Raw genomic sequence first — 24,114 nt, 5'->3', positions numbered from 1 at the left:
CTGAAGTCGGACGCTTAACCGACTGCGCCACCCAGGCGCCCCTAATGTTTTATTTTTTGAGAGACAGAGAGAGACAGAGCGCAAGCAGGGGAGGAGCAGAGAGAGAGAGGGAGACACAGAATCCAAAGCGGGCTTCGGGCTCTGAGCACAGAGCCTGATGCAGGGCTCAAACCCACGAAAGAGAGATCATGACCTGAGCCAAAGTCAGACACCTAACCAACTGAGCCACTCAGGCTCTCCATCAGTGTTTTTCACAGTACAGTCATAGAGTAGTTGTACAACCAATACCACAATCAATTTAGAACATTTGAAAATTACTCTTAATGGATGAATCCGAAACTGGCTCCAATTAGACCGTTAAGTAGAGGAGTCATACCAGGAAATAGCTGTATTTCTAGCAAACTTTTGTAGTTTACAAAGTCTAAGCTGCTAGGATGACTTTCAAATAATTAACTCATGAGTACAGATGATATCTATTGAATTTGGGATTAGGGCAGGGACCCTGAACTTTTGCATCCATCGTCTTAATTGCAGAAGGGGTTAGAACTGTATGGCATGTTTCACTTGCCATGCTTGGAATGCCTGTGGCCTCAGTGCTGCATCCTCAGGTAAATTACATTAGTTCATTAGGCATGGCAGATTTTCTGTTGCCTTGGTGGTCTTTGTGCTCTTCTTGAATTGAAAGAGTATGTACTGTTACCTAATTTGTCTGGACCACTTTCAGTTGAAGACTATTTTGTCAACAGTGTGCCCCAAAGCAAGAAACTTCTGTTGGATCTGTCATGTGGCAAAAACCATGCACATTGCTTACGTGCATGCCCCTTAGGCCCCTCAGAGTCTGTGTTCTTTCATATTACATATTTTCACCTGTCTTATGAGTGTTGTTCCCTCTGCATTCAATTCCTAATGTAATTGAAAAGTTCCTATTCATCATTCGAGGTCCAGCTCAAATACACTTTTTTCTCTGATTCCTCTTATTGTGTTCTCAAAGCACTTTTCATACCTCTATTTTAATTTCAATTTTCTTTTGTGTTGCTAATACAAAAAAAAATAATTGATTTTTACATATTAATCTTTTATCCTGCGACCTTCTAAACTCACTAGTTTTAGTAGTTTTTTTTTAATAGATTCCATCAGATTTTTACATAGATGATCATATCATCTGCAAATATGCCTTTTATTTCTTTTTCTTGCATACTGTACTGGCTAGGACCTTTAGTAGGATGTTGGATAGGAGTGGAAAAGGTAGACATGCTTGTCTTATTCCTGTGCGTTCAGGCTTTTACCATTAAATATGATGTTAACTGTAGTTTTTTCATAAATATCCTTGATCAGGCTGAGGAAATTCCCATCTATTCCTATTTGCTGATAATTTTTTATTTGGAATGGATGTGAGATTTTGTCAAATGCCTTTTATGCTTATATTGAGATGATGATATGATCATTTTTCTTTTTTTGGTCTGTTACTGTGTTGAATTACACTGATTTTCCAACGTTAAGCCAACCTTGCATTTCTGGGATGAACCCCAATTGGTCATGATGGTATTTTTTCTTTGTATGCATTTTTAGGTTGTTTGCTACATTTTTGTTGAGAATTTCTGTATATATTTTTCATGAGGTATATTGGTCTGTAGTTTTCTTTGTGATACCTTTGCTTGTTTTGATAAATACCTTACTCTAAATATTCCCTTCTCTTCTTTTTTTTTTTTTTTTTTTTTTTGAGGAATTTGTGTAGAATTAATATTAGGTCTTACTTAAATGTTTGGTAGAAGTCACCATTAAAGCCATCTGGGTCTGGACTTTTCTTTGTACAAAGGTTTTTGTTTGTTTTTTTTTTTTAATTTTTTTTTTTAACATTTATTTATTTAAAAAAAAAAAATTTTTTTTTTTAACGTTTATTTATTTTTGAGACAGCGAGACACAGAGCATGAACAGGGGAGGGGCAGAGAGAGAGGGAGACACAGAATCTGAAACAGGCTCCAGGCTCCGAGCTGTCAGCACAGAGCCCGACGCAGGGCTCGAACTCACTGACCGTGAGATCATGACCTGAGCCGAAGTCGGATACTTAACCGACCAAGCTACCCAGGCACCCCAGCATTTATTTATTTTTGAGACAGAGAAAGAGAGAGAGAGAGAGAGCATGAACAGGGGAGGGTCAGAGAAAGAGGGAGACACAGAATCTGAATGAAACAAGCTCCAGGCTCTGAGCTGTCAGCACAGAGCCCGACGCGGGGCTCGAACCCACAGACCACAAGATCATGACCTGAGCCGAAGTCGGACGCTTAACCAACTGAGCCACCCAGGCGCCCCTGTAGAAAGGTTTTTAACTACAAATTCAAATTCTTTAACACTCTCATCTTGAGTGAGTGTTGGTAGCTTGTATCTAAAATAATTTGTACATTTCATCTAAGTTGTTGAATGTTCATAATGTTCCCTTATTATCCTTTTAATATTTACAGATTCTGTGTGGTATCACCTCTTTTATTCCTGATCTTGGTAATTTGTCTCTGTTTTCCTAATCAGCCTGGCTAGAGATTTATTAGTGTTACTGATTTTCTGAAAGAACCAACTTTTGGTTTCGTTGTTGTTGTTGTTGTTTTTCTATTGCTTTTTCTATTTCATTGATTTTCATTCTGATCTATTAGTTCCCTTCTTCTACTTACTTTGAGTTCAATATGCTCTTTTTTTTTTTTTTTTTTTTTTTTTTTTTTTTTTTTTTTTTTTTTAGTTTCTTAGATGGCAGCTGAAGTCATTGATTGGAAATCTTTCTTCTATAAATTTCCCCCTAAGTACTGCTTTAGTGGCATCCCACAATTTTGGTGTGCTCTGTATTCATTTTCATTCCATTCAAAATACTTTTAATTTCTTTATTGCTATCTTCTTGATCCATGTGTTTTTTTTTTTAATTGAGGTATAATTGACATACAACATTGTATAAGTTTAAGGTGTTGATTTGATATGTTTATATATTGCAATGTGACTGACACCTCTATCATATCACATAATTATTTCTTTTCTCTCATTGTGAGAATAATGAGGATCTTGTCTCTTAGCAACTTTGAAGTTTATAATACAGTATTGACTATAATCTCTATGACTATTATTGTTGACTGTAATCTCCAGGATTTATCTACTAGTTCCAAGTTACCCAAGTGTTATTTATTTATTTATTTTTTTTTTTAATTTTTTTTTTTTTTTCAACGTTTATTTATTTTTGGGACAGAGAGAGAGACAGAGCATGAACGGGGGGAGGGGCAGAGAGAGAGGGAGACACAGAATCGGAAACAGGCTCCAGGCTCCGAGCCATCAGCCCAGAGCCCGACGCGGGGCTCGAACTCACGGACCGCGAGATCGTGACCTGGCTGAAGTCGGACGCTTAACCGACTGCGCCACCCAGGCGCCCCACCAAGTGTTATTTAGAAGTGTGTATTTAATTTCCAAATACATGTGGCAGGGGGTGGCAGTTCCAGAAATCTGTTACTGATTTCTCGAGGGATTTAATTCCATTTGGTTAAAGAATATATTTGTGTGACTTGATCTTTTTGTATTGAGACTTGTTTCATGGCCCAGAATATGGTGTGTCTTGGTAAATGTTCTGTGTGCACTTCAAAAGAATGTATATTCTGCTGTCATTGGGTGGAGAGTTACATGAATGTCAGTTGGGTCAAGTTGGTTGATGTTGCTCAAGTCTTCTGTTTCCTAGTGATCTTCTAAGTGTACTATCCATTATTGAAAATGGATATTGAAATCTTCAACTATTATTGTTGAACTGTTTTTCCCTTTAATTTTGTCAGTTTTTCCTTCATGTATTTGGGGCTTTGTCATCACGTATGTATGTGTGTGTGTATATCTATATATACGCATACCACGTATGTATGTATGTTTGTAACTGTTACGTTTTCTTGATGAGTGTACTGCAACATATTTTTGTTAATGAAGTTTTATTGGAATACAGCCATGCACATTTGCTCATATATTAAGACTACTATATTCTTACCATTTTTCTGTCAACTTGTTCCATAAATTAGAAGAGAGAGATTGAAATTTCAGACTATATTTATGGATTTGCCTATTTTTCCTTGTACTTTTTGCTTTTTGTATTTTAAAACTCTGTTATTAGGTACGTAAATATTTCAGTTGTTACCACATCTTGAAGAATTGACCATTTTATCATTTTGAAATGATTGTCTTTATCTCTGGTATTCTTTGCTCTGAAATCTGCTTTGTCTGATACTAATATAGCCATCCCAGCTTTCTTTTGATTAGTGTTAGCATGGTGTGTTGATATTTTAAGAACATTTTTTTTTTTTTTTAATTTTTTTTTCAACGTTTATTTATTTTTGGGACAGAGAGAGACAGAGCATGAAGGGGGGAGGGGCAGAGAGAGAGGGAGACACGGAATCGGAAACAGGCTCCAGGCTCTGAGCCATCAGCCCAGAGCCCGACGCGGGGCTCAAACTCACGGACCGCGAGATCGTGACCTGGGTGAAGTCGGACGCTTAACCGACTGCGCCACCCAGGCGCCCCTTAAGAACATTTTTTTGTAGGGAGAATATAAATTTTTTTATTCTATTTTAAGATTTTATTTTTAAGTCATGTCTACACTCAACATGGGACTCAAACCTACAACTTTGAGATGAAGAATCACATGCTGTACCTACTGAACCAGCCAGGCACCCCTATAAAATTTTTTATGTTAAATTTTTTATATTAAATTTTTAAAATTTAATCCTCTCTGATTTTAAATGGGGTAAGTGCCTCTGTTATAGCCTTGACACAATATATTATCATTTTTTTGTTTCTTTTTCTCCCCTCTAGGAAAAAATTTCTTTAGGCGATGAGCCAAATGATTGTTCTCTGGAATAAATAATGCATGAAATGTGTTTTCATAGCCTGACTTTTCTTCCCTGTTATCTGGTTGAATTTTTTGTCTTTTGTCAAGGCTCTCAGTTCATAAGTTCATAAGCTATACCAGAAAATGCTATTTCTTCCATGAAGACTTTTTTTGATTATTCTTGTCTCCTTATTCTTATAGTACTTTTTTGTTTCTGTTTCATGATGGCCATGGTAACATCAGAATACGTTATGATAAAATATCTCCTTCCCCTTTCCACCCTTAGATTCCCTTTTCCCAAATGCTGTATTTTTAAACTCTTAACTGTTTTTAATTTGTGGAGGAGAGAAAAACCAATGGTTATACCCATAATGCCTAATAATATGATTATATCAGCATTAAAAGGCAGAGATACTTTTTTCTGAGGTGATGACTTAGGCTGGCAGATAGGCCCTGGATACTTTGTTTCTGCTTCAAGCAAAGTAGATTTTATAAATTTATCTTCTGTATAAGATTTCACTGGAACTAAAGGTTCCACTGCTTAGAGGGGCTTTATACACACACACACACACACACACACACACACACACACACACATAATTTTAAGTCTAGAATTCTATGTTGTCATACACACACACACACATGCACATACATATAGATGTGTCTCTCATATCTAGCTTACTTCCTTGGAATTTGAGTGCTGACTAGTTTTTGCTCTTCCACAGTTGACAACACTTACTACAAAGAGGCAGAAAAAGAAAATTTGGTGGAACATTCCATTCCATCAAATGCTGCTTCTTCCCTGGAAGTCAAGGGAAACACCTCAAGAAATACTCCAGCACAGCCACAGAGGTAAGACTGTTTTAGGGCTCCAAAGTGGTTTTTATGTTAATAATGTTCACAGAATAGTTACTGTCAGGGTACCTACTATGTGTCTCATCCTATATTAGGCTCTTTATTTTACCTCATTTAATCTTCATAACATTTATGAATTGTAGGTAATATGCTTAACTTATTGATAAGGACTTAGAGGTACTAAGTTGCTTAAAGTTTACTGGTTCCAGAACCCTTGCTATTTGCACTATCAATATGGATTGCGCTTTATTTGTGTGGATATATGACAGACTTTTTTTTTTTTCCTATTTATATATTATAAGTAAACTTCGGGGCGCCTGGGTGGCGCAGTCGGTTAAGCGTCCGACTTCAGCCAGGTCACGATCTCGCGGTCCGTGAGTTCGAGCCCCGCGTCGGGCTCTGGGCTGATGGCTCAGAGCCTGGAGCCTGTTTCCGATTCTGTGTCTCCCTCTCTCTCTGCTCCTCCCCCATTCATGCTCTGTCTCTCTCTGTCCCAAAAATAAATAAACGTTGAAAAAAAAAAGTAAACTTCATAAGGGCAAGCATTATGTATCCTTACTGTGCCTAACAGTGTCTGGCAGGAGCAGAAACTGAATATTTAAATGCTTGATGAATGAATAGATGGGTGGGTTAAGCTGCAATCTTGGCACTGGTGAACTTAAAACAGTTAATGTCTTTGAATGTTGTATTTGCGTCAGTATCTTTTTTTTTTTGATAACAAAAATACCATGTTTGGGAGCTGTCAGTATTAGTTGCCTTCAGATGGCACTAATCAGAAGAATATTCAGGTTAGGTTTTTTTTGTTTTAAACTTTCAACATCTAATAATTACCATCCACTCATAAAGTTTAAATTGTAAGACCGTTTATTGCTTTATACTTTGATGTTACCTAGAATATCCTCAAGGAAGAGGGATAACAGATAATATTATTTTATATTCAGAAGTGATAAAACTACCATTTGCAAAGCCTCATGCTGGTATAAAGGTATTACGTTTTGAGATTGGTATCATACAAGCTTATCCTAAACTTTTTTGGTAAAGAAGCCCATTTTAATAAAAAGAATTCTATGAAATTTCAGTGAGCTAGGCATATATCACAAGAGTCTTAAGAGATTGCTACTGTTTGATTCTATGGTTTCTGTTCCATGTTTAGATTGTAAATTGAGGCCTACAGATTTCTATAGATTGCTTCAGAATCCCGGAAACTGTTAGTGTCTTCGCTTCTCTCTTCTGTATATGTATATGATTGCTAAAATTGTCTTTCATCCTGATTGAATGCTGAATGCCTTTTGGAAATGATGGTGTGAGAGGAAGCCAGCTACTATTAGAGACCTGAATGGTTTTTTGTTTTATTTTTAAGGCAGGTACTTCTACCACTCAAAACTTCAGTTTACTGAGAATAATCATATCCTCCAGGCTCCTTGTAAGAAAGGGCCAACTTTGTAAATGATATTGCATTATGAAAATGCATAGTAAGTAAAACATTAGTGCCATTAATCTCAGATCTCAGATTTATCTGAGTCCAGAGTTACCTAATCGAGAAAGGAATGGCAGATGGAATAGGAAGGTGTAGATAGTCATACAAATTCCATTTTATTTTATTTTCACATGGTCTCAATGGATAGGCTAAAACATGTCCAAAACTTCTTTGACACAGAATAGTTAAGAGTCAATAAGGCCTTAGTGTGTAATAATAATTTTTCCATGGAGGTGTTGCTTTACCATAAATACATGTTTTAATTTTTGGCATCTCATCCCTTAGTCATTTCTCCCTAAAGACACCCAGCAGTTCTTCTCTTGACTTCATAACATCATTGCTGAATTTAAATAATGTCCAAAATGGTCATGTGTTCATGTGTTTTGCCTTCTTCCTTTCTAATTTGTATGATTCCCTGTCCCGTTTTTAAAAATTAACTAGTTTTGGGGTGCCTGGGTGGCTCAGTCTGTTGAACTTCTGACTTCAGCTCAGGTCATGATCTCACGGTTAATGAGTTTGAGCCCCGTGTCAGGCTCTGTGCTGACAGCTCAGAGCCTGGAGCCTGCTTCGGATTCTGTGTCTCCCTCTCTCACTGTCCCTCTCCCACTCGTGCTCTCTCTCTCTCTCTCTCTCTCAAATAGATAAACATTAAAAAAAAAAATTTTTTTAATATTTATTTATTTTTGAGACAGGGAGAGACAGCATGAACGGGGGAGGGTCAGAGAGAGAGGGAGACACAGAATCCGAAGCAGGCTCCAGGCTCTGAGCTGTCAGCACAGAGCCCGACACGAGGCTCAAACTCACAGACTGAGAGATCATGACCTGAGCCGAAGTCGGATGCTTAACTGACTGAGCCACCCAGGTGCCCCTAAAAATTTTTTTAAAAAAGGTAAAAGTTAACTAACTTTACTGGGTAATAATTTGCATATAGTAAAATGTACAGATCTTGGCCGTACGATCTGATTAGTTTTGATAAATACATACCACCATGCAACCATAACACCACAATCAACATATATAGTACATTTTCATCACCTCAAAAGTTCTCTCATCCTAACCCTTTATAGTTAATTCTTACTGCTTTTTCTACCTTCTCACTCTCTCACCTCCTACCCAGAGGCAAAACTGTTCTAATTCCTGTCACTGTAGATTATTTTTTTCCATTCTAGATGTTTTTATAAATGAAATTTATGGTACTCTTTTATATCTGACTTCTTTTCACTTAGCGTGTGCTTTTGAGATTCATCCATGTCCTTTCATGTTAGTAGTTTGTTCCTTTTTTTTTTTTTTTTTTTTTTTTAATTTCTAAATTTACTTTTGAGAGAGACAGAGAGACAGACAGTGAGCGGGGGAAGGGCAGAGAGAAAGGGAGACGCAGAACCCGAAGCAGGCTCCAGGCTCCGAGCTGTTAGCACAGAGCCTGATGTGTGGCTCGAATCCATGAAGCGTGAGATCATGACCTGAGCCGAAGTCAGATGCTTAACTGACTGAGCCACCCAGGCACCCCAGTAATTTGTTCCTTCTTATTGCCGATAGTAAGTTCTGTTGAATGGATATGCCACAATTTATTTATCCATCCACCAGATGATGGGCATTTGGGTTGTTTCCATTTGGGGGCTATATAGAGCTGCTCTGAGTAGTTTTGAGGACATAAGTTTCTCTTGAGTAGATACTTAGGACTGCAATAGCTGGGTCATAGTGTTAAATGTATGTTTATAAGAAACGCCAGAAAGTTTTCCAAAGTGACTGTACCATTTACATTCCCACTGGCAGTATATGAGAGTTTCAGTTGCTCCGTATCCTAGCCAACATTTGGTATTGTCCGTCTTTTTAATGATATTTCATTGGTTTTAATTTGCATTTTTCTGATGACTAATAACGTTGATCCATATTTTCATGTGATTATTGGCCATTCATATATTTGCATACATAGCTGGCCGCTTTTTTAGTCTGGTTCCCTGCGGTCTCCCCCAGACCTGTGAAAGTTAGAAGTCAGCCAAGACTTTGAGTAGAGTTTAAGTGTTCATCCTCTCTGTGGTTCTCTTGTTTCTGAGGTCTTGTCTCTAAATTTCTGCCAGCTCCAATGTTTGTCTATTGACACCTCAAGCAAGTAAGATGTTAGTTTTGTGCCATCTTACTATATGTACAGTGGGGGTTACGTTTATAAAAAAAAAAAGCAGCAAACACCAGTCTTACGTGGTGTGGTTTTATTTTTTAAGGATGGACACCTCACCAGTTTCTGCTTGCCTTTTTGCTGGGCTCCATGGGTGTCCTCTAAACATACATGGTTTAGCAGTTAGGCAGGAATTTGTGCAGAGGTTTTGCTCAGATTTTGAGTGACATTTTTTCTGTGGCTCTTTCACTTTCAGGATTTTCTTCTAAATTTCTAGGTGTTATACTGGCCTTGAATTTTTATCTTCTATTATCTCTAGCCAGTGAGACTGGAATTTTCTGCTGTTAGAGCTGCTACATTTGGCGAGTACCTCAGGCAAAAAAGCTACCAACTCATAATTTTTACCCTTTGCAGTTGTTTTTCATGGATAAATGTGCCTCTGTTTTCTGCCTGCTTTTTGGTCACTTTCCAGTGCCTTCAAATGGTTGTATTATTGTATCTTGTCTACATTTTGTAATATGCACTCTTCATTACTCATTCAATACATTCATTTCTTCATTCCTTAATTCAGTAAATTTGCTCTTCATTACTCCATGTGATTTTTTTATGAGTACTTTCTTTTAGAGATTAATATGAAATATTTGTAGATGAAAGGTAGACATTTAGTTAGGATTCGTTTCGAAATCCAGTAGGATGGATGGAAGGAAAATTGATACATGATTGGAATTGACTGTGAGTTGATAATTTCTGAAACTGAATGATGAGTACTCACTAGTCCATTTTATTCTCACTTTTAGTTTTTTAGTATTTAGAGAGAGAGAGAGAAAGAAAGCACATGTGCATGGGAGAGAGGCAGAGAAAGAGGGAGAGAGAGGATCCCAAGCAGGCTCCACACTTTCAGTGCACATCCCGACATGGGGCCCAATCCCACAACTGTGAGATCATGACCTGAGCTTGAAATCAGGAGTTGGACATTTAACCAACTAAGCCACCCAGGCACCCCTCTCCTTATTTTAAAAATATGCTTGAAATTCTCTGTAATAAAGACTTAAAAATTGGTACTCTGTGCAGTAGCATGAAAGCCTGAAAATGTAATAAGTCTTTACAGTGTTTAGGACTTTTATAAAAAAACGTGTTGAGAGAAATTAAACAAGATCTAAATAAATTGTAGGACATACCATATTTATGGATTGGGGGATCAGTATTAAAAAGATATTAGTTCTCCCTAACTGATCTATAGATTCAATGTAATATTCATTAAAATCCTAGTGGTTTTCACTGTGGACATTGATAAACTGACGCTAAAATTTATTCAGAAATGCAAAGGTCTGAGAATAGCCAGATACTTTCAAAGTGCTAGTTGATAGCAAGACATATTATTATGAAGCTGCAGTAATTCAAGTTTTATGGTATTATCCAAGGATTAATGAGATCAGTGAAATCAAATAGAAATTCATGCACCCATCTATGGGCATGATATATGACAATGGTGTTACTGTAGACCTGTGGGGAAACAGTGCTCCCCCCCACCCAACCCTTTAAAAAACAATGCTTTGCTAGTGGATATCCAGATAGAACAGAATGAAACTTGGTCCCCCTTTGCATATAAAACAGTCAATTCTTTTTTTCTTTACATCCAGTGTTGGGGCTCAAACCCACAACCCCAAGATCAAGAGTCATGTGCTCCTCTGACTGAACCAGCAGGGGCCCCTAAAATAGTCAATTCTGGGTGGAATTGTAGATCTAAATGTGAATGCTAAAGCTCATATAATGAAATATTGGAGAATATCTTCATGACCTTGGAACAGGGAAGGATTTTTTTTTTTTAAATAGTATACACACAGAAAAGCACTCACCATAATGGGGAGGGGTATTGATGTATTTGAGACATTTATCTAGTCAAATGGTACCATAAAGAGAGTAAAAAGCCAACCCCCAAAGTGGGAAAAGATATTTGTGACACATAAAACCTACAGAGGGCTTATGTTCATAGTATATAAGGAATTCTTACTAATCACTCAGGAAAGGATTGACAACCCAATGGAAAACAAACAAGAGACTTGAACTAGTACTTTATCAAATAGGATAACTAAATGGCCAGTGAACATGTGAAAAGTTGCTCTATCTCACTGGGAATCAGAAAAGCAAATTAAAACCACAGCAAGGTTTTACTGCATACCGGCTAAATTAAAACATCTGACAGTACCAAGTGTTCAGGAGGGTGTAGAGCAATGCAGACTATAATATCAACTCGCCAGTGTAAGTAAGCATAGATTGGTACAAGCACTTTGGAAACAACTTTTAATTGATATAACCAGCGTCCTATGACCTAACAAACGGTCTTAAAGCCTACACCCACCAGCAACATGTGCACCTGTGCAGTGGACTGGGTAAATAGTGGTACATTCCTACAGTGACTGTTATACAGCATTAAAAATCAGTGAATTAAAGCTACATGACTCAATGTGGCTGAATCTCACAAATATAATGTTGAGTGAAATAAGACAGAAAAACAATACTTGCAGTAGTCTGATTATATTACCTGAAGGTTTTGTGGGTTTTTTTTTTAATTTTTTTTTAATGTTTATTGCTTTTGAGAGACAGCACAAGTCGGGGAGGGGTAGAGAGAGAGAGACACAGAATCTGAAGCGGACTCCAGGCTCTGAGCTGTCAGCACAGAGCCCGACATGGGGCTCAAAATCACGAACTATGAGATCATGACCTGACCCAAAGCTGGACGCTTGACCAACTGAGCCACCCAGGCACCCCTGCCAGTGTTCTACTTCTTAGCCTGGGTGGTGATTTCATGAGTCTTTACTTTGTAATCATTTAACTTAATTTTTGTTTTGTGCACATTTTGGTATGTGTTAAATATTTTACCAAAAACGGGGGCGTGACTAAAAGGAGAAAATAAACACCTCAGTTACCAGGAGATCTGATCTCAAATTTCAAGTCTGATAGCAATTTGCTATGTAACAGGGTCAAGTCACCTGATCTTTATTGACTTTTACATTTAAAAGGAGGGAGTTGTATTAGGTTATTGCCTGTGTCTTAAAAGAAAAAAAATCCATTGCATTTAAGTACCAACATTTTATGATGAGGTTCAAAAGCTATCAGTAAGGTAAAAAGTTTTTAGAGTGGAAATAATACCACAAAACTCTTTGTAGCCATTGGCAGTTTGACATACTTTCACATTTCTGCGGCACAATTGCATATCTGTAAGTAGATACATTCATTTTGGATAAAGTGTGTCAATTCCGGTACCATAGGCGATCTACTAGACTCTCTGCTCAGAAGGATTTGGAACAGAAAGAAAAACATCATGTAAAAATGAAAGCTAAGAGATGTGCTACTCCTCTAATCATCAATGAAATTCCACCCTCCAAAAAAATGAAAGTGTAAGTAGCCACAGCTTCTGTCGGTTGGCATAGGTTTTACTCCTGTTTGCTTCTGTGGTTAACGGGAAACAGAATATATGGTGCTTGTTCTTATTTTTATCAGTTAGGAATGTATTTTGCTATAAGAAATAGCCTATTCACCTCGAGTGGTTTAAAGAATAGTGATTTATTTGCTTCACAGAAGTTTGCTGTTGGCTTTGGTTCAGTGACTGAACAGTGCCAGGGCATTGTTAGCTTTTTTTTCATACTTGTTACTCAAGATGGCAGCTCTGTGTTTCTTAGCTTCTTCCTTGTGCTTGTTGCCTCATTGTCACAAGATAGTTGCTATATATCTAGGTATCACATCCATGTTTAAGAGAAGAAGGAGAGTATGATGAAGAGGAGCAGCACCCATATCACAAAAGTGAAAATTTTTCAGAAACCTTGGTTATACCTCAGTTGCCCTACTGTGTCGCTTGAATTCTCCCTAGTACAAGAGAAGCTCTCAAAACAAGTACAGCCTTTGTACATTGCCACCCCAAACAAAATTAGAATTCTATTGATAAGAAAGAAAGTGGAATAGATATTGGGAAGGCAGCTAGCTATCTGCCGTTTGTGCATTTTATGATAAGCAGTTGGAATCTCTCCCCACCCTCCTGAACCATCATCAGACAACTCTTACCTTGACTTCTGTTGGTGTTCTCAGAGTTTACCCATTTTATCCATTGGTACATACTATTGAAAGAATCTTGCGATTGAGACGTGCTTGTTGTCCGAATGAAAGAGAAAATGTAAGCCTTATGTGATAGATTTGGGGAGGAGAGTACAGCAGTGTATGCTTTAGGGAATTGAGAATATTTATTTTTTGTTCTTTTGAACTCAAGTTCTAACAAAAAAAAGAAGCCAGAGGAAGAGGAAGAAAGCAGTGCCCATCAAGATACCTCTGAAAAACATGAGTCTTCCCCAGAGAAAGCCAAGGGCCGACATACTGTGTCTTGTATACCACCTGTGAGGTATGTTTCTTTCCTGAATTTAAACTTTAGAGTCAATAGAGTAAAATTATAAGCAGGCACATCTGTAGTGTGGAGCACATGGAGCTTGGGAAACTAATAAAGCTGTAACTATGGTGAGGTGAATTGTTTTATGTCTTGGGGGATGCTCAAGTCTTAAACATTGAGGAAAATATACTATTAAAGCAAATTAAAAGGAATATAAAAGGAAAAAGTTAGTAAAAAGGTCCTTACTACCTGAATTGAACAGTTTCTATTTTACCAAGCTCCCTTCAGGTCTTTACGCAAGTAAAAAATGTATTTTTACAATCTGTGTATAAGTAACCTTTGGGATTTGTTTTCTTTGCTTGCCACAAGACTATTTCTTTTTTCTTTTTCTATACTATACTATAAAATCTTCCCATTTATCCTTTTTTAATAGCAAATACTCTATCAAATTATATTTACCATTTCCTGTTGAAAATGTAGTTACCAATTTTTCACTATTAGAAATAATCGCGAACATCTTTATTGGTAGGGACTTTTCTTTGAGTAGTTTCTTCAGGCTGAGGAAAGAGAAATTCCTTGACCAAGCCTAGTTTTATGGCTACCTATATTGCCAATTTTATTTCTGAAATAAATGTATGAATTTACAATACCATCAGCTTTGAATGAATATTTTTATTTCCGTGTACCCTGTCCACATTGAATTTGTTTTTTGCATTTAAAATTGTTTAAGTTTACTTGATAAAATGTTGATGGCATCAACTTATTTTAATTTTTATTTGATTGCTGATAGGATTATATTACTGTTATTGTGAACATCTTTTCCATATTTCCTCTTGGGTGGATTGTCTATTTCCTTTTCTGTTTATCTGTATGTGGTATTACTGATAGTCTCATTGTTAAGAATGATTACTCTAAATTGAACTTTTGCTATGCGTCAGGTACTTGGGAAACACCCGATTTAATAGTCACCAAATATTCTGTGGGGATGAATATATTCCTCATTTTACAGTGGAGAAAACTGAGTCTCAGAGGGATTAAATATTTTTCTCAAGAGCACATAGGTAGAAAATGAAATGACATGGTTGGGATTTGAAATCTAGCTGGTTTCACTCCTAAGTCTCTCTTCTCCATCACAGTGTATATTTTACATATGTTAGTCTCTTGTCATATTTCTTGCAAATATTTTCCCCATTCTACTGGTATTTTAATCCTACTTTTTCTTGTGGCCTAAAAGCTGATCATTGTATAGTCAAATTTATGTCTTTTGTTAATATCTTCTATAGTCAATTTTAGCTTTCTTTTTGAAAAATTTTCAATATCGTTATAACTTGTGCATCTTGGTTTTTTTGTTTTTTTTTTTGTTTTTTTTCATACTGTTACATAATTAAGTCAGTATCGATTTATCAGATAATCCTTTTTGGCTTTGATGATTATTTTATCACAGGTTAAAAATCTTGTCTGTAATACCTTTAGACTGTTTTGAATCAGGAGCCTCTTTCTTCTCTCCTCTCTTACCTCCTTTACTGATTTTCCCTTTAGGCAAAAGATTCTAAAAAGTACTGAGGAGCAAGAGTTGGAGAAGAGAATGAAAATGCAACAGGAGGTTATGGAGATGCGGAAAAAGAATGAAGAATTCAAGAAACTTGCTCTTGCAGGATTAGGTCAGCTTGGCTCTGGTTGATTCTGATTTTTGAGGGGTCCTTCCCATAATCTTGGTAGGGTTTTTGAAGTCTCTAAAGGATAAAAGTCTTTATTGGTTAGTAGCCAGTAGAAAAAGGTATGTTTGTTAGAAAGCTGGACATGGATATTTTATATCCCAATGATTGTTTCCTAGAACGTTTTATATACACCAGACTAGGGCGCCTGGCTGGCTCAGTTGACAGAGCATGTGACTCTTGGTCTCAGGATCGTGAGTTCAAGCCCCCATATTGGGCATAGAGGTTACTTAAAAAAAAAAAAATGGGGGGATATTATATATATACACCAGACCTTTCTTAGAGCACACTGTTGCTCCCTGTCTCTAACTGTAGAACTCACACCCATCTTTTGAGGCCCTTTTCCATGAAAACTTCCCTCATTTCTTCAAGGATAACTGATTCCTCTCTCCTTTTCCTTTCTAATTCTTTTTCTTTGTATTAGAAAAAGAAGGAATTACGATTGAGACAGAAGATAAAGCCATTGGGCATGCCAGTTTTTTATTGTTTTCCCATTTTAATTTTAGAGGAAAAGACAGCTGAGCGAATCCACTTGTAGCTACAGAGGACAAGTAGGACTGAGGGAGCGAAAGGGTCAGAGTTCTGCTTTGCTCTGGCGTACATAGAGTTATTATTGGTGGAGTCAAAGCTATAAAGCCCTGAATACTGAGTTGAAAAAGCACCCCTGGAGTTTATAGGATTTCCTTCATAGACATGTTAAGTGTGCTTTTTAAGACAATTCATAGCCTTTCTTGTCAAAAGTATTCCAATTACTGTGTGTCCAGAGCTATAACTACACCTAGGAGATGGGATTCTTCTCCCCTGTTGTACCTCTTTGCAGTTTGCCTCTCACCAAAGGTCCTCACACAGGTAGTGCTCAATGAATAAGGTACATATAGTAAGTAGTGTCCTTGAGCACTGATTCAAATTTGGGGCTATGTGTAGAGAGTGAACAATATTAAGATCCATGATGATAGAAATATCAAAAGGACTGGATAAAGGGGATTTACTGATATTCTCTATTCTTAGTGTTACCTGTGTGTTTTACTCTGCTTCTTACTCAGGGCAACCTGTGAAGAAATCAGTGAGCCAGGTAACCAAATCAGTTGACTTTCACTTCCGCACAGACGAGCGAATCAAACAACATCCTAAGAACCAGGAGGAATATAAGGAAGTGAATTTTACATCTGAACTGCGAAAGCATCCTCCGTCTCCTGTAAGTTGATGGGCTAAATGGATATTCTTGTTACTAATTCAGGGAGGATTTCGGGTGCAGTACTTGTGGTCACTATAATTGAGAGAAGCGTGTTTTTGAGTTAAGGTAGCTCTAAACCCTCACTTTGCCCCATTAGCTATGTGATCTTGGAGAAGTCATGCGGCCTCTCTGGGAAGCATCTTAAGTTGCTGTGAAAACTGAATTAAGGATGTACGTATGGAGCTCCTGGTAACTCAGTCATTTAAGCATCTGACTCTTGATCTTGGAACAGGTCATGATCTCACATTTGTGAGATTGAACCCCTCACCAAGCTCTGCCTGACAGTGCGGAACCTGCTTGAGATGCTCTTTCTCCCTCTCTCTCTCTGCCCCTTCCCCACTTGTGCACACATGCACTTTCTCTCTCTGTCTCTCAAAATAGTTAAATAAACTTAAAAAAAAAGAAAGAAAGAAAGCGGAGTGCATGGGTGGTTAAGCATCTGACTTCAGCTCAGGTCATGATCTCACGGTTTGTGAGTTTGAGACTGCGTCAGGCTCTGTGCTGACAGATCAGAGCTGTAGCCTGTTTCAAATTCTGTGTCTCCCTCTCTCTGCCCCTCCCCTGCTCATACTCTGTGCCTCTCTCAAAAATAAACATAAAAAAAATAATAAAAATAGAAAAAGAATGTACATAAAGCACTTAGAATTCTGTGTGGCAAATTATAGGTGCCAGCTTGCTACAGCTTGTGCTCTTACAAAAGTCTTGAAAAAATCTTGTGTTTACAAAGTTTTGTGCAATATATGACAGGGCTTATGGAAGAAATGGGGTTGGGGCAGACCATTCAAATCTAACAAAATGATAAGAATCCTACTTAAAAATTCTAAAAAATATTTTTTGTAAGTTTTATTTATTTGAGAGAGAGAGAGGGCACACAAGCAGGGGAGAGGCAAAGAGAAGGAGAGACAGAATCCCAAGCAGGCTCTGCCCCATCAGTACAGGAACTGATGTGGGGATGCGGGGCTTGAACTCATGAACTGAGAGATCATGACCTAAGCCAAGATCAAGAGATGGACACTTAACTGACTGCGCCACCCAGGCATCCCTAAAAATTCTAATACTAAGAATTTCTTCTTGCATTTGCAGTAAGCATCATTACTTGTTGAAGTCAGTCCTTTGCAGTCTTAAACCCTGGTGTTGTGCTTCTTCCTTTGAGATGTAGGTCCTTAAGGAGTTTTGTTTCTAATCAGAGACTAATTTTATGAAAGTTAATCATCCAAGGACTAGACTCCTTCATCACTCAGTTTTGGGGAGGATGTCTGCAGAGATTCTGATTCAGGCAGTTGCCTGACCTGATCCAGACCCAGAACCCAAATCAATTTTTTCTTAATGGGATTAAGGGTGAGGGGAATACCTTTGCAGCTTTTTTTCCCTTCTGATTTTCAGAAAACTTGTTCTTGCTGGCTTCAAAACACTGACATGCTTGGAGAAAAAAAATCACCTTATTAACTATTACAGAACAGATAATTTGTTAAGCCCTAGATCCTTTCTCCCTTCTTTTTAATGTTTATTTTTGAGAGAAGAGAGTGAGCATGCACAGGTGCTTCAGCAGGAGAGGGGAAGAAAGAGAGGGAGACAGAGAATCCTAAGCAGGCTCATGCTGTCAGCGCAGAACCCATGAACGTGGCTTTGAGCCACATGGCTCAAACCCACAAACTGTGAGATATGACCTGAGCTGAAATCAAGAGTTGGACACTTAACCAGCTAAGCTCCCCAGGCGCCCCCCCCCAGCCCCTTTCTCCCTTTTTTAAAAGGTGGGAACAGACTAGTTTTAACCTTTGCTCAAGGACTGACAAATTTAGGAATAATAATCTTGACTTTTTATTTAAAAAAAAAAAACAAATTTTTTTTAACATTTCTTTATTTCTGAGAGAGAGAGCGAGAGAGCATGAGCAGGGGCGGAGCAGAGAGAGGGAGACACAGAATCCAAAGCAGGCTTCAGGCTCTGAGCTGTCAGCACAGAGCCCGATGTGGGGCTTGAACTCATGAACTGGGAGATCACGACCTGAGCTGAAGTCGGACACTTAACCGACTGAGCCACCCAGGCGCCCCATAATAATCTTGACTTTACCACAGTCCTTTTTTCTTTTGATCCTCTGTGTTGAATATGCGGCTTATGGTAGATCTGAGCTCTTCCAAAACACTTCATTTGAGGACCAACTTTCTTTACAGGCTCGAGTGACTAAGGGGTGCACCATTATTAAGCCATTCAACCTGTCCCAAGGAAAGAAAAGAACATTTGATGAAACAACTTCTACGTACGTGCCCCTCGCACAGCAGGTTGAAGCCTTTCATAAACGAACCCCTAACAGATATCACTTGAGGAGCAAGAAGGATGATAGTAAGTTTCATATCAACATTATAGCTGGTTGGAGCCTCCCCTAGGATTTCATTTGCTTACATAAATTTGCCTTTAGTTGAAATCCTAGCTTTTGAACTAAAGTATGGCATATGCCTACGTGCAGATAAGCGCACAGTTGAGCATCTTTGTACTCCCTGCTCTGGCTATCTGTCTACTTATATACATCAACCACCTTGATCCTCCTGGTCAATAATTGGCCAGGTATTATACCTTTGCCACTTGTCAGGGTGTATTGGTGCAGCTACTTAACTATAGAAAATGGAAGCATTCCATTCATTCAGGGTTGTGTGCTTTTTGTTCAACCATTCAACAAATTTCACCACTATAAACCAGGTATAGAAGTGTAGGAGTTATAGCAGTGAACAAAATGGACTTGGTGCTGCTCAACATTAAGTTTCTAATTCAGTGAGAGAAACAGAGCACTATAGATTATGGTAAGTGTAACGAATGTAGAGGGACACACAAGAGTGAAGAGATGTGGGAGATAGGTAGAGCATGTCTGTAAGCTGAGAAGTCCCTGGCAGTGAAAAAAGTTGAAGAACCAGAGCAGAAAGGAGATAACCAGTGATTGACCCTGTGCCAGCAGGTGGAAGAGGGATACTTTGCTCAGGTGGAGTGCTTGTTCTTTGAAGGGAGGGTAGAAGAGAGAAGAATGGGTGCAAATGCCAGAGGGTTTGTAGGTTTGGGATGAACACATGAGAGGATTCTAATCTCTTAGCTTTTGTCTTTATGAAAATAATTACTGCAAGAAGGAAAGTAGAGAAGTTTGAGAAATGGAAGTCATGTTAAATAGTTGTCTAGAATGTAGGACTAGCATTCTGGATAAAGCAGGATTTTGTTGTTTTGCCTTTGAAGGTCTCAGTGTTTTCTGCCCTTGCATTGGCATTGTTTAGTGCAGCCAGGCAAGCTTCTTTAAGTAGAACATTAATATTGTTATTATATTCCAGGGGTCATTTGTCAAATTTTAGATTACAAAAATAGTGAAATGTCTTTTTTTTATCCTAATGGAAATTTAAATATTAAACATGACTTTCCAAATAATATATGACTTCTAGAGTCTGATATGCCCTGCTTTAAGAATCTTGGTCCTGGCAAATAGAAAAAAAATTATTTCCTGCAATTAAAAAAAATTTTTTTAATTCCAGTATGGTTAACATATGGTGTTGTATTAGTTTCAGTTATAGTGATTCAGCAATTCTATACATTCTTCAGTGCTCATCATGATAAGTATACTCTCAACTCCCTTCACCTATTTCACGCATTTCCCACCCACCTCCCCCCAGGTAACCATCATTTTTTTTTCTCTATAGTTAAGAATCTGTTTTTTGGTTTGTCTCTTTTTTCCTTTGTTTTATTTTTTTTAATTCCATATATGAGTGAAATCAAATGGTATTTGTCTTTGATTTATTTCATTTAGCATTATATTCTCTAGATCCAACCATGTTGTTGCAAATGGCAAGATTTCATTCTTTTTTATGGCTGAGTAATATTCTGTTATATATATATATCCATTCATCTGTCAGTGGACACCTTGGGCTGCTTCCATAATTTGGTATTGTAAATAATGCTACATTAAACATAGGGGTGCATATATCTTTTCAAATTAGTGTTTTTGTATTCTTTGGGTAAATACCCAGTAGTGGAATTACTGGATCACATGGTAGTTCTATTTTTAATTTTTTGATGACCCTCTGTACTGTTTTCCACAGTGGCTCTATTAGTTTGCATTCCTACCAACAGTGCACGAGGGTTCCTTTTTCTCCACATCCTTGCTAACACTTGTGTTTCTTATGTTTTTGATTTAGCCATTCTGACAGGTGTAAGGTGATCTCTCATTGTAGTTTTTTGATTTGCGTTTTCCTGATGATGAGTGATGAACATCTTTTCATGTGTCCCTTGGCCATCTGTATGTCTTTTGTGGAGAAATGTCTGCTCATGTCTTTTGCCCATTTTTAGATGATTGGGTTTTTGTGGGTTTGTTTGTTTTGTGTGTTTTTTTGGTGTTGGTGTTGAGTTGTATAAGTTCTTTATGTATTTTGGATACTAACCCTTAATTGGATATGTTGTTTGCAAGTATCTTTTCCCCTTCATAGGTTGTCTTTTAGTTTTGTTGTTTCCTTTGCTATGCAAAAGCTTTTTACTTTGACGTAGTCCCAGTAGTTTATTTTTGCTTGTATTTCCCTTGCCTTGGCAGGCATATTTAGAAAAATGTTGCTGCGGCCAATGTCAGAGAAATTACTGTTTGTGCTCTTTTCTAGGACTTTTATGATTTCAGATCTCACATTTAGGTCCTTAATCTATTTTGAGTTTATTTTTGTGGATGGTGTATTTTCTGCAATGATTATTTAAAACTTTATGTAGTTATAAATAATTGTTATATGTATACTTGAAGGCTGACTTTTTTTTTTTTCAATATATGAAATTTATTGTCAAATTGGTTTCCATACAACACCCAGTGCTCATCCCAAAAGGTGCCCTCCTCAATACCCATCACCCACCCTCCCCTTCCTCCCACCCCCCATCAACCCTCAGTTTGTTCTCAGTTTTTAAGAGTCTCTTATGCTTTGGCTATCTCCCCCTCTAACCTCTTTTTTTTTTTTTTCCTTCCCCTCCCCCATGGGTTTCTGTTAAGTTTCTCAGGATCCACATAAGAGTGAAAACATAGGTATCTGTCTTTCTCTGTATGGCTTATTTCACTTAGCATCACACTCTCCAGTTCCATCCACGTTGCTACAAAGGGCCATATTTTGTTCTTTCTCATTGCCATGTAGTACTCCATTGTGTATATAAACCACAATTTCTTTATCCATTCATCAGTTGATGGACATTTAGGCTCTTTCCACAATTTGGCTATTGTTGAGAGTGCTGCTATAAACATTGGGGTACAAGTGCCCCTATGCATCAGTACTCCTGTATCCCTTGGGTAAATTCCTAGCAGTGCTATTGCTATTGCTGGGTCATAGGGTAGGTCTATTTTTAATTTTCTGAGGAACCTCCAAACTGTTTTCCAGAGTGGCTGCACCAGTTTGCATTCCCACCAACAGCGCAAGAGGGTTCCCGTTTCTCCACATCCTCTCCAGCATCTATAGTCTCCTGATTTGTTCATTTTGGCCACTCTGACTGGCGTGAGGTGATATCTGAGTGTGGTTTTGATTTGTATTTCCCTGATAAGGAGCGACACTGAACATCTTTTCATGTGCCTGTTGGCCATCCGGATGTCTTCTTTAGAGAAGTGTCTATTCATGTTTTCTGCCCATTTCTTCACTGGGTTATTTGTTTTTTGGGTGTGGAGTTTGGTGAGCTCTTTATAGATTTTGGATACTAGCCCTTTGTCCGATAGATATGTCATTTGCAAATATCTTTTCCCATTCCGTTGGTTGGAAGGCTGACTTATTTCTAAAATTAATAGATTTGGTTTGTATCTCCTGCTGTTATGTGGCCAGATCTAAATTAGAGGACTCATTCTACGTAATTATGAAAATTGACAAGGTTGCCTCTGGTCAGGTAATCAATATTGTCTATGAATGGTAGTGATGGTCTTAAGATCGATGCTTTGACGTAGTCTTTTTACTTTCTCTATTTGACTTTCTTTGAACAGGTCGTGATGTTTTGATGTAGACGCATTTAGGAAATTCACAAAATTGGGAGTCATTACTTGATCTTTAGAAAGGCCTTATTTTAAAGCTGGAATAAACAAAAGTCTTATGTGTCAGTAATAAGCAAAATAGTTGGCATTGTGAATAGAAAGGCAGTACATGCCTGTGCAGTGATAAGGAATCCATCAGACACAAATGGATTTTAAGTTCAGAAGATGATAGTAGAGTTTAACCAAAGACTACCTTCATCATACCCCTCAGTAAAGAGTGACAGGGAAGAAGGGGCTGCATGTTTGTCAGGTTGACTGACGTGAGCTGAGCTGAGTGTGGAGGGCAGCCCCTCTGATTTGTCATCTCTGGGCTGCCTAGCTGAGTCAGCACCTATAGTGTGCTGGGAGTCTTGGGAGCTAGGTGAATGTCTGTGATCTTGGTTTACAGCTCTGTTACCCTCCAAGTCTGCTGTGGTCAAGATATCCAGAGACCCACAGACTCCTGTGCTGCAAACCAAACAGCGCACAAGGCCAGTGACCTGCAAAAGTGCAGCGGATCAGGAGGCTGAGGAGCTTGAGAAACTGCAACAGTAAGTCCAACTGGCTTTGAGGAAGAGTTCCAAGAATCTGCCTGCTTTCTTTTCAATCATATATATGTGCGTATATATGTACATATATATGTACGTTTTGGGGTTTTTTTTAGTTTTATTTATTTATTTTGAGAGAGAGAGAGTCCAAGTAGGGGAGGGCCAGAGAGAGAGAGGGAGGGAGAGAATCCCAAACAGGCTCCATGCTGTCAGTGCAGAGCCTGATGTGGGGCTTGAACTCACCAACCATGAAATCATGACCTGAGCCAAAACTAAGAGACGCTTAACCGATTGAGCCACCCAGGCGCCCTTGGCTGCTTTCTTTTCAGTTCTATAATGGGGATAGTTGCTGTTTTTCTTGTCATGGGAATTTATGGCATTTGAGTTATAGGCTCTGTAGTCTGTGCCCCTGCCTCTGTGATTAAAAAATTAGAAGGGTGGGGGGGGGGGGAGGCACCTGGCTGGCTTAGTTGGTAGAGGATGGGACTTTTCAACGTTTATTTATTTTTGGGACAGAGAGAGACAGAGCATGAACGGGGGAGGGGCAGAGAGAGAGGGAGACACAGAATCGGAAACAGGCTCCAGGCTCTGAGCCATCCGCCCAGAGCCTGATGCGGGGCTCGAACTCACGGACCGCGAGATCGTGACCTGGCTGAAGTCGGACACCTAACCGACTGCACCACCCAGGCGCCCCATAGGATGGGACTTTTGATCACAGGGTTGTATGAGTCCCATGCTGGATGTAGAGTTTACTTAAAAATAAAATATTAAAAAAAAAGAGACAGAGAGAGAGAAGTGGGAATATGCAGATATCCTGGAATATAAAGTGGTAAAAACGAAGGGGGCAGGCAAACTTACTCAGGATTCCAACTAAGGAGTGTCCTCTGAACTTAGTTGAGGTAGATCCCACCCTTTATGGCTACCCAAGGGCTCATTACAGCTATTATTGGTGGAGGAAACTGGAACAAAGTGTGGTTAG

The 24,114-nt window shown here is 38.4% G+C and overlaps 1 protein-coding gene across 15 annotated transcripts in view; it reads left to right on the top strand.

The window, feature by feature from the left end:
- Window positions 1-24,114, top strand: part of TPX2 (TPX2 microtubule nucleation factor) — a 60,360-nt gene that overhangs the window by 18,081 nt on the left and 18,165 nt on the right. For all 15 annotated transcript variants that reach the window (XM_045444951.1, XM_045444944.1, XM_045444949.1 and 12 more), the window contains 7 exons: window positions 5,560-5,686; window positions 12,549-12,677; window positions 13,541-13,669; window positions 15,194-15,315; window positions 16,413-16,564; window positions 18,773-18,941; window positions 22,997-23,138. In XM_045444951.1, coding sequence (XP_045300907.1) covers window positions 5,560-5,686; window positions 12,549-12,677; window positions 13,541-13,669; window positions 15,194-15,315; window positions 16,413-16,564; window positions 18,773-18,941; window positions 22,997-23,138 — 970 coding nt within the window. The remainder of the gene's footprint in view (window positions 1-5,559; window positions 5,687-12,548; window positions 12,678-13,540; window positions 13,670-15,193; window positions 15,316-16,412; window positions 16,565-18,772; window positions 18,942-22,996; window positions 23,139-24,114) is intronic.

The sequence above is a fragment of the Leopardus geoffroyi genome, chromosome A3 (assembly GCF_018350155.1).
Source record: "Leopardus geoffroyi isolate Oge1 chromosome A3, O.geoffroyi_Oge1_pat1.0, whole genome shotgun sequence".
Classification (NCBI taxonomy): domain Eukaryota; kingdom Metazoa; phylum Chordata; class Mammalia; order Carnivora; family Felidae; genus Leopardus; species Leopardus geoffroyi.
Note: the sequence above shows the minus strand (reverse complement) of the source record. Positions and strands in the feature narration are given on the sequence as shown.